Raw genomic sequence first — 13,558 nt, forward strand, 5'->3', positions numbered from 1 at the left:
TTTGAATATACTAACAACTGAATTCGTTATATTTTAGAATTAATGACAGGGAAAAACATTAACACTACTGCCTCACGAGTAAATTATGAATTAGTTTGACAACCACGTGTTGACTTTCACCCCGCAAAGGCACGTTCTCTTTAAAAGGGGGGAAAAAAAAAACACCACGGATAAATTAAATAATGTAGAAACATATTCATGCTCCACGTCTGCAATCGCAGCGCATGCGCCAGGTCATCCAAGAGCTAGTTTAACTGCGCGGCCCTGCTGGCGCATGCTCAGCCTATCTGTTCCGTCAATCAGGAGGAGGAGGTACAGAATCCGGGCTAAAAGGAAAGAGAGTCCGCGGCTGCGCAGTTGCCTTCGTAGGCTTCGGCTGGCGGCGCAGGCGCCTGGGCAACATTTTGACCGTAAACATCCTGCCGATTTGAACGGAGGGTTTGGGCGGCAGGAAGAGCCGCGGCCATAGCTGCCGCCATCTTGTTTGTTTGAGTGAAACGGAGAGGAGGCGGAGGCGGCAGGCAAGCGGCTGCCGCGGCGGCGGAGGAGGAGGCAACAGCGGCGGCGGAGGAGGTGGTAGAAGCAGGGGCGGCGAGAGAGGCTTCCCCTCATACCGCGCGAGGGTGCCCCCCCTTCTCCCCGTTCCCCCTCCCCCTAACCCTCTCCCCTCCCTCGGCCACCCAGCCCGTCCCCGCTCCCGGAGGAGCTTGAGGTGAGATACTCTACCAACTCTCCCCCCCACCCCCCAATCTTCCCCCACCTTCGGGGCGCCGAGCGTCCGGGCCCGCTGCGGAAGGGAGCGAGAACCGAGCCGCGACCAGGCCCAGTGCCCGCGGGATCGGGCCCGGCCTCCTAGCCGGGCTCCCCGGGACAAGCCTCAGCGCGCGCTGGGGGTGGGGGAGCAGATTTAATTAAAAACACCCCGCCCCTCGTCGCAGCCTTCCGCGGCCCGCTGCTCTGGGCTCGGTGGGATCTGGAAACACCGGCGCTGCAGGCAGGGTTGAGAGCCTACCCCCCACCCCCCCGGGGCTTGGCCTGGCCGAGTGGTGGTGGTGGAGGGGGGTGATCCTCCCGAGAAGCGGGATCTCCGGGGAAATGGCCCGCCCCCGACCCCAGTGCCAACTTCAGAGGAAGAGCAACAGTTTGTAGAGCTTGGGAAGCAGGAATCTAGGAAGGGGAGCCGGCTGTGCCCAGAGGGCGGGGGCAACCTAGGGCCGAGGGCTCCTCTGTCCTCCTCCCCCTCCCTTTTAGGCACTCGTCCCTTTAAGGCAACATCACAATTGGGAAAAACCAAATGGAAAAAGGGGGAAAAACTCGAAAGGGACATACATGCTTTGGACCCTCCGCCGTAGAGTACTGTAATTAGTTGTTTGATTCTCCTTTTCAACTTTGCTAGCCGCTGCTTCTCTACTAGTTAATGCATTTAATGTTTGGTGGAGGCTTTGGGGAAATATGTTTAACTTAAGTCTCTTCTTGGATCAGAAAGGGCAGAGATCGGGGAAGGACGGTTGGAAAAAAATAGCTCATTTTTTGAGAGGAGTGAGTAAATGATCGTGTAGAATCGTGCTACTTAAGTTTATGTGCTAAAGTTTATACTAGGTAGATGTATTTCGAGTTTGAATGGAGTAAACCCGAAAAGATGAGCCTTTGATCAATTACGACCTTTTTATACCGTCTTTTGCTTTGTAAAGTTGTAGAATTCATCTTTATTTTCTAGTGAAAATTTGTTTCTTAGTATAACTTGAAAACACTTCACACATAAATGCCTGTGAGCTATACAATCATTTAATGTCATGAGAGTTAATGAAAAATGAAGGATTTTATGTTTTAATGTCAGAAGCAACAGAGAGGATCATGTTTATTTTAAAGCAATCCTGGAATAGTTGGGAATATATGTTGTGGATAAATTAATTGTAACATTGATTAAACTCAAGCAATACCGAGTGATTGCGCATCATACAGTTAGTAAAGTATGTTTATATAACTTAAATCATACAATCTGATGGATTTTGTAGACCATTTACTTGCTTAAAGATTTTAAGTTTTCTGAAGTACTAGTCTTAGTGTTTTTGTGGTTTTCCCATGTTTTAATTTGCTTATCAGAAATACCAATTTTCCATCTGGAAAATAGACCACCCAATATAGGTAAAGAACTAGGGAGGCACTTTACCAGACAAGTTACTTAAGCAAAAACTAGTTGGTCTCTGAAAAAAGAATATTTGGTCTAAGATCGCTTACAGATCTAGATCCTGTTATAAGCCTGTGTGTTCAATTAGTTAATATGCTTTAAAATAAGAATTTACTCTTTCTGTTAAAATTTTTTTCATTCTCTGAAATGACTTCAGCTTCTTCGCGATGTTTATAAACATAGAACTGGTGGAGAAGAAACAATACTAGCCAGTTCAATTTTTTTTTTTTAATTTTCCATAAACTACAGTATTTTCTCTGAAGAGTATAAGTAGTCTGATAAAAGAATCTAATTGACATGAAGTTCAGTAACTGTATTAAAGTGTCTACTTCATAAAAATGTTACATATGCTTATCATCAATTATTGTTTATATACCAGTTGTTGGGTTACTAGATAAAGTTCTGAATTTCGTGTGTAATGATGCTGATAAAACAGGAATGAAGCATTATTGATGTTTTAATTTCCAACATGAAAATCCCAGAAATTTCACTTGGCATTTTGAATTCATATGGGGAAAAGTAACTTTCCATATTCTGTATTTATTAAAAGGTACTAAAACATCAATTAATTTTTGTCATGCCAACATAACTGCTATTTTTGTGTTAAATTGGCTTTTCATAGCAAAATTGAGGCTTAACTATATTTTGAGTTGGCGAAATTTAGTCCTGAATTCAGTTTTTGAGTTTGAAATATTTTTTAATTTGAAAGAACAGATGACCAACAGTTCTATTACTATTTTAAACCAAAAGATACTGTTGTCAGGATACTGTTATCTAAATTACATATGCTAATAGGAGGAACTATTGGTCATTTTGAAATAAAACCATTGCTTTCCTCTGACGACTTGACCTTCCATACTACTCTCCATACCAGTTTACAAGTTACAACTTTACCTCCTCTTGCCAAGAAGTTGCATCTGCTCAGGAACTTAGGTTCCTGTGGTAGAAAGGGGATTGACTATTTTGAGGCACAATCCTAACCAACAGCTGAAGAGCTACCCTGAGCTGATCACACCTGATAGAAAGTGCCAACAGCTCAATTTGCAGAACTTTCAGAAAATGTTTTAAGAATTTTGACTTTAAATAATTGACAGGAGTCTAAGTGTTTAAAAAATACTTTTTGTTCTTGAAGTTATTAATATGGGTGTATGCTTCTATGGGTGAGTTAAAAGTGACATTAGGTAGTAAATCATTCAAACAAAGTCTTTTAGTATCAAGATATTGAACAGGAATTTGAATTTAGCATTTTACTCTTAGGAGTAAACATTCTTTAGAGCAGTTGTTGCTATGATAGTCTTTTTTTTGAACAATTGAAACTAGTCCTAGGCACCAGCAAGTCAGCTGCTTGAGTTTTAGGGTATAAATTTATGAAAAGTACTTAAGGGAAAAAGAACTGTGAGAAATCATTGTTAAAAGCTGCTTCTAGCTTGGAATATTTTACTTAAATCTTCAGTATCTTCTTGAATCATTGATTGGGAGGAAAAAAAATCAATATTCAGTTTTAAATTAGTTTTAAATTTAAATTCATTTAATTCATTTAAACTGAATGAATATTTTCAGAGCATTTTGCTATTGAGTGGTTGAGAGGTACCAGTGTCTGAATGCCTCTCTCTATCCCTAAATAGACTTTTCTGCCTAGGTATTTCAATCAGTGTTTCACTGAAATCACAAATATTTTCTACTCTGAAAGGTACTTTAATTTACACTATTAAAAGTAATCAGAATGTACCAGTTTTGATGTGAGAACACCAAAATTTCAACACCAAGTTTTCCAGTCTTTTTAAATAGCATATTAATATAAGAAAGGAAAAATTATTTCCTATGTGACTTCTTTATGGTGTGTGGATGTTTTATCAACTTGTTTTCTTATTGCTTTTGCTTTACTATTATGACTGATTCTTTCACTGATACTGTTCATTCTTGACCTAGTAACTTTAAGTCAGTTTCAAAATTTGTGGAATTGGGGAATGATAAACTCTAATAAGATTATAGCTGAGCTCTTTAAGATTCAGATTTAAATTTGGGGGTGGGGGGAGCATGATATTTTTACTCTGTGGGTTAGACCCTAATTGAAAAGTGAGATGTTTTCATTCTTGAGCATTTACTTGCTGATATGGTATTTTCTTTTGCTTTTAATCAATGAAATGAAAATGTATCTTCAAATATTTATAAGTATGAAAAGTTAGTAAAATTTGGATGCACTTCAAGATTTCAAGAATCAGAGATTGGGGAAATTTCTCAGAGATTCTGATGTGTCCTCATAGGAAAGGGAGAGGAAAAGAATAATTCAGAACTGAAAATTTTAAATTTCCTATTTGAAGTGATAGATCCTTCTGCCATGTTAATATGAAAACACTGAATGAATTGGCCTCCTATTAAGCTTCTACTATGTACCAGTCACATGGACTGGAAAAAAAAAAGTCGTCAAGGAGCCTACTTTTTATTGGGGAAGACAACATATATACTTTAAGGTAATAGTTGAGGAAACAGGAAAAGGCTACATTTCAAAGATAAATTCTATCTTTGAAGAAAATTGGGGATTCTAAGAGGCAGAAGTAGGAAAAGTATTCCATTTACAGACAACAACCTATATTAAAGGCACAAATGTATATAGAAGTGGAATGTTGAATTTGGGGAACCAAAACTTGGCTAGAACATAAGAGTAAACAAAGTAATGGAAATGAATCTGTAAAGATAAGTTGGAGCTGGGTTGTAAAGTACTTTTAAAAGGTCAATTTTGGGGGGACTTTATATATATATATATATACCCAAAAAATCAGATTGGAAAAATGTTTTTGCATTTAAATTGCAAGTGATTTTAAAAAATTGTCTTTTAACAGGTTTTCTAATCAACTGGCACCATGTTCTACGCTCACTTTGTACTGAGTAAGAGAGGGCCGCTGGCCAAAATCTGGCTAGCGGCCCATTGGGATAAGAAGCTAACCAAAGCCCATGTATTTGAGTGTAATTTAGAAAGCAGTGTGGAGAGTATCATTTCACCCAAGGTATGTTTTATGTCAATATTAATAGACAACTTGGTATTTTTGTTAAGGAATATTAATTATAGAAACATAAATATGCCTTAAAAGTTTATTAAGAATGGATGAAATTGAGAGATCATCCCAAATAACCTGTTGTTTAATAGATTAGCACAAAACTTTATCAAATGAATTTGCTTAATATTTGTCTTTTTTTTTAAACAATGTCTCAGTAATTAATAACTGCTAAATAAACTGCTTAGCATGATTCTTTAATACCCAGTTCTCTGTTAATTTATGATCCCATCCTCACTAATCTAAATTTTGTGGTGTGTGTAAATTTTTTTTTTAAAGGCAGGTTTTGTCTTTGGGTACCCTTATTCAAAGAGTTCACTTTCACTGGGTGGAGATTACTGGAAAAGAACACTTTTGTTGCATAAAAAAGGTCCTGATCATTAGATCTATTTGCCTCTTGCCCTGTGTCATACCTTTTTGGGGACTGAGAAGTATGGTTTTGTGAACTTTGAAAGCTTTTTTTAGTTGCTCTCTACTGCACCGAGTTCGTTTTTGGGTTTTTTTTTTTTTTTTTTTTTTTTTTCAGTTCTTAGAACATTTTCTACAAGTATCCTCTGCTTGAATATTGCTACTGACATTGAACTCATTGCCTTGCTAATCTAATTTTTTTTTAAACAGTTTTTATCACTAGGAACTTGTCTTGAGCCAGAATTTTCTTATATGTAACTTTTGTCCATTGATCCTAATGGTTTTCTACTAAGAAAGATAGGTCTTTTCCACATTACAGTCTTTCAGCTATTTGAAGATAGTGGTCTTGTCTTTCTAACCCTCAAATCTTTTTCTTCATCAAACCAAATATTCCTAGGTCCTTTGTAGGATAGGGATTATTCCTTGAGGCTCCCCTGAAACTGCTTGCATTCATTTGGAATTTGCTAATTTATGTATATCTTCTCTGACAATATAAGTTCTTTTAAACTAGAAATTGTTTTGCTTTTGTCATTGTATCCCTGTTGCTTGGCACCTAAGTACTTTATAAATATGTACCCTGCTTTTAGATTAGAGAACTTCAATATTCAAACACTCTAGCCTCATAATTCATTAATATCCATTCCATCTAAGCCCCATGTAGGAACAGTCATACTCCATATCCTTGACCCTCCCATTTACTTATTAGGATCAAGAAAATTGAAATTCTTATCTACCTATAATTTTCTGTGATTCTGTCTCTTTTGAGATAACACTTTTTTTAAGTGACTTGCCCAGGGTCACAGCTAGGAAGTGTTAAGTGTCTGAGACCAGATTTGAACTTGGGTCCTCCTGATTTCTAGCCTGGTACCCTATCCACTGTGCCACCTTCACAATGATCTCTACTCCTCAGTGCAATGGTCAGTGTCTCTTGTTTCCCCTTTTTCTGTCTTGATTCTATAGCTAATCAATTCCATTGTCTTCTGCTCTTATCCCTTCCTTGTCAATAAGTCAGGTATCAAGTTAGATGCCTATTGCATGGCAGGTGTTCTTCTGGGCCCTGGGTAGAGACAGAAACAAAAAGATTTGAAATATTTCCTAGTCTCAAAACAGCTTAAAAGCATTTCTTTCAAATTCATGTGTTGCTAAAACAGTACTAAAGGAAGTCATGTAAGCATGCTGGCTAAATCTACTGCAAATTTGTTTTTTAATCTCAACTGACCCCTAACTACTTTATCCAATTTTACTCATTCTGGCATCCCCAAAGCAGCTAGTTCTAAATGTTTTTTCCCCTTCTCAGATTTCCTAGGCTCCCCTCTACCTTCCTCAGCACAACCCTATATTCAAAAAATAGAGGCAACTAGTTCTTCATATCAAAATCCTTTAATGTCATTTCTTCTCCTTTATTCCTCTCATTTGTGAAGAGATGGCCCTTCTTATGACGAAGTCCAACTCAGCTTATAACCTTGGTCATCTTCAGTTATCCTAACTACTTCTTGCTCTAAGCGTGCTCATATATCCCTCATTCTTCACTTGTCCCTCTTGTCTTTTCAGCTGATGTCCTAGTTTTTCTCCCTTATTGCAGCTAAACTGCTAGAAAAGGCTTTTTATATTTCTGTCCCCACTTCCTCTCTTCTGACTTAGTTCCTTGCAACCTGACTTCCACCCTCAGTTTTACTTTTGCAACATCTCTTCAATACACTTCTTCTCTTTCTCTGCCACCGAAGTAGTGCAGGCTTCTCGTCACCTCACTGTCACTGATTATTGTAATAATCTACTGGTAAGTTTACTATCCTCAAGTCTCTCACTACTCTTATCATCCTCCATTCAGCTATTAAGATGATTTTTCAAAAATGCTGGTCTGATCATGTTATTACCTTTTTCAGCCTCTCAAAGTAAAATAAAAATGGTCAGTTTGGTTTTTGAAGCCCCTCATAACCTCTTCCTCCCCCATCTTTCCAATCCCGTCTTTCCCTATTTCCATAAAGCTTAATTTGTATATATTTGTATGTTGTCTCCCCTGCTGAATTTTGCCACTTTTTATATTTCCAGCACTTAGCACAATAGTAATAAAGGTTTATTGAATACATAGTAACTATTAGCATTTGTATAGAGCTTTATGTGGTTTACAAGAGTTTTGCAAATATCTCATTTTGCCCTCTTAACATTGCTGAGGGTAGGTGCTGTTACCCCCATTTTATGGATAAGGAAAATGGGACAGAGATTAGATGGCTTACCCAGAGCTCATAGCTAGTGGTATCTGAGGTCAGATAGGAACTGACAACTTCTTGGCTCCAGGTCTAAGCCCTCTCTGCTGCACCACATAGCTGGCTCTAAAAGTTTCTTCTTGTGCAAAATTAACAATGATCCCTTAATAAACAGATAAAAATGGTTTTTCTAGTCCTCATCCTTCTTGACCTCTGAAATATGTGACCTTATATAGACTCCTCTCTCTCCCTATCTTTCTAGCATTTGTGACATTGATCTCTTGACTGACTACTCCTCAACTCATCTATATGCCTTCTAATTATGGATGTAGTTTAAGGTTATGCCTGCCTTTCCTACTCTTCATTCTCTTGTTCTCACAAATTTTCCTAGATTTAATTAACTCTCTGCAAGTCCATATATCTAGTTCTATTACCCTAAAGTTCTGGTCCAGCATTAACACCTGTCAGATATTTCCATCTGGGTATTCTGTAATTACCCCAGATTCAACATTTCTAAAAACAGAACTCCTCTTAACTTCCCCTTTTCGGTTGAGGGCACTACTCTCCTTTGAAGTTCAGACCTTGCAGTCATTTTCAATTTTTCATTTATCTTTTATACCAAATATCTAATTGCTAAGTTTGTCAACTCTCTCTCTGATACATTATCTTTTTCTCCATTCAACTACCAGTCTGGCTCTTAAGATTTCATTGCTTGAACTTTTTTTCCTTCAATAAATAATTGGGTCTGAATCAGATTTTTGAATTGCTGTTTCTCTCTTTTAAAAGATGACATCATCAACAAATCAAAAATGGATCCAGTTTTGACCAAATGACATGGGACATGGTCCAAATTCAAGGAGTCTCCCATCATGACTATATTTTACTTTCTTGGAAGCTTTATCTTGAGGAATATCAAACTTTTCAGCTTTTTCTATATTTTATTTTCTACCCTATTGTTGTTTCCACTCTTCAACTTTTGATCCTTACCCTTCAAATTCATGAAATTCCACCTATAATGCTACCAGATTGAACCTTTAAAATAAGTGTCTTGTGCTGGACTTGTTTTCTCTTCATGTATTGTTTCAGATGTCATGGATTCAGTTTTCATCTCTGTGGATGATTCTCAGATCTCAGGCCTAATCTCTCTCCTGATCTCCAGCTACCTTTTGAACATCTTAAATCCAATATGTCCAAAACTGAACTCTCCATCTTTTCCCCCAAACCTTCTTCTCTTCCCAATTTCCCTGTTGCTTGTGGCAGACACCACCATACAATATTTCTTACCCCCTCATATATAGTCATTTGCCAAGCCCTGTTGTTTCTACTTTTTCTGTGCCCCCTTTTCTCTGTTGACGTGGCTTTTCTCTCTCCCTTCTCGAATGTGGCAAAGCCCTTCAGAATCTAGCCTCTCCTATCCTTTCTTTTTTTCTTCTATCTCACAAATACTCTTACCATCTGCTCTTTGCAGTCTCTTGAATAAAGCACTCCCATCTCCCAGTTCCAGATATTTTAATTGGCTGTCCCTACTGCTTTGAACCTTTTTCTTCCCACCTTTTGAACTAGCCGTTCCTGGTCTTTTTACTCTTAGTGTGCTGCCTTCTACTGATATGTTAGTGCTAACTTATACTGGCTTTTGAGAACTGGTTGTTAAATTTTCAATATCAGCATTGCAGAAATCTGCAAAATCAGTTTTACTGATTGTACTTAGGAAAATATAAATAATGTAGATTAAATTTAATGGGTCATGTTTTTTCACATGTGTGTATATTTTTAAACATTTGCCAATACTTCCTTCTTGCTTTCTTGCCGAGATTACCTCTATATTTATATGTTATCTCCTTCATTAAGACTATAAGCTCTTAAGCAGCAGCATTTGTATTCTAAAAAAATAAGCTACAGTTTTAACAACTGTATCAAAGAACTTTTTTCAACTTTTCATTTTTTAATAAGGTAACCTTCATCAGATCAAGTCTCTAGACCAATGTTATAGATACACTATATCCTTGGCCCATCATTTGTTTATTTTAGATCATTATCACATTCTTCAGTATCATTCTTCACTCCTTTTTTCAATCACAAGTCCTTTAGTTTCCTCTCCACTGATTTATAATCATCCATGTAAAGCATTTCCACGTTCTTTTGTGAATCACCAAAATTGAGTGATGATTATTAGATATGACCAGTTCCAGACAGCTTTTCATCTTTACTACTTTAGCTACATGCCCAAGGAAGACAACACACTTTTCTCACATATAGGTACAATTCTTCATCATTAAGTTGCTGTCTACTACAATTTGTCTTTCTCTTGACAATAATTGATTGCATCCCTCTTGGAGTAATGCTTTTTGAATTGTCACTATCTTGTAGACCACAGAAAACTCTTGTTATGTCCCGATCTATCCTTTACTGAGTATAATTGAAAGTTTATCTAGTCCAGCTACCTATCTTTATAGAAGAAACTGAGGCCTACAGAAATTAAATTAAATGATTTGCTACCATGTTTTAAATGGTTGTCAATTTAAAGTTGGCTGACTTGTTTATCTGAGATCTAATATGCTTTCTATAGTGAGTACTAGGTTTGATCATTTGTAGAACTCATTGTACTGAACTAACCTATGCTTAAAGGAGGTTAAAAATAGAATACTTTTTTGGTCCAATAGAGTAAATGAGGCAAGCAAATGCTGTGAAACTATTTTACTGAGGACAATTTTTGATGAGGAACTTTAGCTTTTTGTAAAAGAACAGATAAGTAATGTTTTAGTAAGATTTGGTATCAGTTTGATATCCCTAAAGCCTTGCACAGTGCCTGGCATATAGTATACATTTAATGCTTACTGACTGATTAGTGATAATAGTATATTAGCAAAATTGCATTGACTGAGGCAGTGTTTGTTGGGAATTATGCCTGTAATCCAAAGGCAATTTTATGGACATAGAGAATAGCTGAAAGAGAAAGAGATGAAGAGGATGAGGTAAAGTGGAAATGATTAGAAAAGCTTCATTGAAATATACAATTTAAGTTAGTGGCAGATCAGAAGATGTTAAATTTGTATATAAAATTTAGCTTTTATTTGGGAGATTTTAGGGGGGGTGTCAAATATTTTGACAAATAAATGTTATTTTTAAAAACTACATGTTGATTTGCCGCAGTAGGACAGTGTGTACTTCTTTAGAGTCAAAGGAGAGAATGTTTGTTGGTGATCCATACATATAAAATTTAGTCCCTTTTTTGAAATCTATTAAAGTAATTATTTAATTAATTGAAGCTTAAGGCACCTTCTGACTTTAAAATACATCTGAAATTGGACATAAATTAATTCTATTTTAAAGTTCACATTAGACTAGAGTAGAATATAATATTTTACTAAAAATTGACTTACTTGAATGATTCTTCATGACTTATGTAGGTTCTTATTATGGTGAATTCTTCATTAATTTGTTTAAAACATTGGTCAGTGAAGATAGCTCCTGCCATTCTACCCTTCCTTATCATAGCAATACTTTTATATTGGATGTCAGATTCCTATGTTTGGGAATTATATATTTAGCAACACCTATCCTACCTACTACTCAAAGAAAAGAAATTAAAAACTTAGGTGGACTGCTTTTTATAGTTGTCAGTTCCCACTATATGATAAAATTGTATAGGTGATGAATGGAATGGTCTTTACTTTTTAATCATGTATGCTTTTCCAAATAAAGCTTTTGGTTATTATAAATGAAGAAAAACTGTTGGGGATGAAGGTTGTTTGGCTTTTTTGGTATAAGCCACTCCAACTTTTTTGCATTTATATAAAGTAGACTTCACTTAGCTAATTAATCATTGGTATCTCTTAATAGTGTATCATAAAAGCAAAGCTAAAATTACACTAAAATCTTGCTTTAGAAAAAAAAAAAGTCATTGTAACATCTAGCTATAAATAAACCTTACAATAAATATCTCATTTGGACTTTGAATAGAAAAATTTATTAAATGAAGCCAGTTTTCCTGTTCATTTTTGTTTTGTATGTTGACCTATTCTATGCAATTGATTTTATAACAGATAAATAATATTTTATTTGTAGGTAAAGATGGCACTTCGAACCTCAGGACATCTCTTATTGGGAGTAGTTCGAATCTATCACAGGAAAGCAAAATATCTTCTTGCAGACTGTAATGAAGCTTTTATTAAGATAAAGATGGCATTTCGGCCAGGTACTATCAAGCTTTCTTCTATCCTACTTTGCTTACTGTTTTCTCTACTTTTGTATTGGTTGCTGTACATGATATTCTAAACTATTCATAATAATAAAACAGTATTTGAAAAACAGATTTTGATGGTCATCTTTTAGAAATCATTTTAAAATTATAAATCTGATTAACCATTATACTCTCTAAGTGCAGATTTTTTAAAATAATGTTATATAGTTAATAGGAAGAAACTTTCTAAAGTATTTCTATGTCATGTGGAGCCCTTTGGTGGTCTGGTGAAGTCAATATATCCCATTTCAAAGTCATGTTTTTAAATGCATAAAATAGAATGTGTACAATTACTTATAAAGGAAGCCAGTTACACCACAATGTAGTTGTCCAAAAAAAAAAGCTGTAACTCATTTTTAAAAAAGTTTTTAAGAACTCCTTTTTTAAAGGCTAAGATAATTTGTCCTTTATCAACATCCAAAACTGTTGTTTTTTAGTCTTGATTCTGAGAACTCCTTAGAGCAAAGAAATGTTTCTTGTCATACTGTTCAAAGGTAATTGTACTTTGCTGTTACTTTATTCATGACCCATGAATTATTTGGCATAGCTTTGGTTAATTTGGTTGGTGGTTTGCAGTTTTTAGTTATAAAGTTTTGCACAATTGATTTTTACTTCAAAAGGTAATTATTGAAATGCTAAAATGCTTGCCCTAAATTCACATCTCCTAACATGTGACATGCATCCATAGAGTCCAGAAAATCTAGTTTTGTGTCTTATCTCTTTATGCATAGTGACTATTTGATCCTGGAGAAGACAATTTTAACTTTTTTTATGCCTCCAGCAGCTTTTAAAGAATATCTGTCTTAACTTAAAAGTACCATATATATAGCAAGATATTTTATATTATTTTGTCCAGGAAATTTCACTGCCTTCATCTTTTGTTTTCTAGAAATTAAGTAGTAATCTACTTCCTAACTGGACTTTGTCTTTTTTTAGGTGTTGTTGATTTGCCTGAAGAAAATCGGGAAGCTGCTTACAATGCAATCACCTTACCTGAGGAATTCCATGACTTTGATCAGCCACTGCCTGATTTAGAGTATGATTGTTATTATTTATTATTGGCTTTGCCTACTAAATATGTAAAGTGGTACATTCCAATACTATCTTTTAGCTGAATGAAAATCTTGGCATTGTTTTTTATACAGCCATTATCTTAGAGGTGCACATGCTGTGATTTTACTGTTAATCACTTTGGTTTGTAGGACCACTGTTTTATATTAGCTGGCATAGGATAGGCTAAATGGCATACCACAAGGGTTATGCTAGTTCTGATGATTCAGTGGAGGTTAAGTCATCTTTATAAATGAAAATTTTCTATAAGCACATGAATACAGTTTTTATGGAAGCAGTCTTACTAGAAACTAAAGTATGCATTTCTTTTCATGTTTCATTTCATTTCCTAAAGCCGTTTGATATGAGTAAATAAAAGAGGGAAATTGTTAGAAATTTTCCCCTAGCTTGAGAT

General features: G+C 35.9%; 1 protein-coding gene across 1 annotated transcript in view; it reads left to right on the forward strand.

Moving 5' to 3' along the window:
- The first annotated feature begins 314 nt into the window (after nucleotides 1-314).
- RAD21 (RAD21 cohesin complex component) overlaps nucleotides 315-13,558 on the forward strand; it is a 29,763-nt gene continuing 16,519 nt past the window's right edge. The window contains exons 1-4 of the mRNA XM_074266564.1: nucleotides 315-712; nucleotides 5,029-5,193; nucleotides 11,919-12,048; nucleotides 13,030-13,129. Of these exons, the coding sequence (XP_074122665.1) occupies nucleotides 5,050-5,193; nucleotides 11,919-12,048; nucleotides 13,030-13,129 (374 nt within the window). The 5' untranslated portion in view covers nucleotides 315-712; nucleotides 5,029-5,049. The remainder of the gene's footprint in view (nucleotides 713-5,028; nucleotides 5,194-11,918; nucleotides 12,049-13,029; nucleotides 13,130-13,558) is intronic.

Source organism: Sminthopsis crassicaudata, chromosome 1, assembly GCF_048593235.1.
Source record: "Sminthopsis crassicaudata isolate SCR6 chromosome 1, ASM4859323v1, whole genome shotgun sequence".
Lineage (NCBI taxonomy): Eukaryota > Metazoa > Chordata > Mammalia > Dasyuromorphia > Dasyuridae > Sminthopsis > Sminthopsis crassicaudata.